This window comes from Theobroma umbraticum, unplaced genomic scaffold, assembly GCF_002168275.2.
Source record: "Theobroma umbraticum cultivar Fairchild unplaced genomic scaffold, ASM216827v3 scaffold_55.0, whole genome shotgun sequence".
NCBI lineage: Eukaryota > Viridiplantae > Streptophyta > Magnoliopsida > Malvales > Malvaceae > Theobroma > Theobroma umbraticum.
The window spans coordinates 3,151,895-3,152,713 of NW_018397270.1; the positions used below are offsets into that span (position 1 = coordinate 3,151,895).

At 39.7% G+C, this 819-nt stretch overlaps 1 protein-coding gene across 1 annotated transcript in view; it reads left to right on the forward strand.

Moving 5' to 3' along the window:
* Positions 1–819, forward strand: part of LOC110426409 (putative disease resistance RPP13-like protein 1) — a gene marked incomplete at its 3' end in the record, with an annotated part of 3,622 nt that extends 2,803 nt beyond the window's left edge. Inside the window, 2 exon segments of the mRNA XM_089785288.1 lie at positions 1–526; positions 529–819. The exon segment at positions 1–526 is cut by the window's left edge and continues 38 nt beyond it. Coding sequence (XP_089641414.1) covers positions 1–526; positions 529–819 — 817 coding nt within the window.

Here is an 819-nt window from a genome sequence, read left to right on the forward strand (position 1 = left end):
TGGAGTGAATGGGCCAAATGTATTTCCATCATTAGAGACCTTGCACTTTGAAGACATGCCAGAATGGAAAGAATGGAAACTTTGTGAAGTTGCTGAACAAGGAAAGAAATTATGTTGCCTCCGAAAACTCTTTATCGAGAATTGTCCGAGACTAGAAAGAACTTTGCTTGATCAGCTTCATTCTTTGGAGAAGCTTGTAATTCATGAGTGCCAAGAATTAGCAGTTTCAGTTTCGAATCTTCCAATGCTACGTGAACTTGAAATTGGTGGATGCAAAGAAGTAGTGCTTGGGAGTTATGACGATCTTTGGTCAGTTGAAACAGTCAGTCTTTCAAACATTTCAAAGTTTGCATGCGCGATGAAAAAAATGAAGATGGTAGAGTCGATGAAAGTGGAAACTCTCAAAATTGATGGTTGCGAGGAGTTGACTTGTTTATGGAAAACAAAGTGTTGGCGGTTGGGGCCTTTGAGATCTCTTCGTACTTTAGTGTTTGGAAATTGTTCGCAAGTTGTGTGCATAGGAGGAAGGGCAAGGAGGAGGAAAAAGAAGAGCTTTTGCAATTAGAAATGCCGCGCAACATTGAATATGTGAGATTACAAGATTGTCAAGGGTTTGAGAGATTATCAAAGACCTTTCACAGCCTTACATGTCTTACAATGTTAACGATTTTAAATTGCCCGAAATTGGCTTCACTGTCAACGGACAACTTGCCTCCAACTCTTAGGACTCTGTGCGTTGCTTATTGTGAGAATTTGGAATGTTTACTGGATGACAAGGAGAATATCAATTTCAGTAGCACATCTCTTCTTCAATCTCTT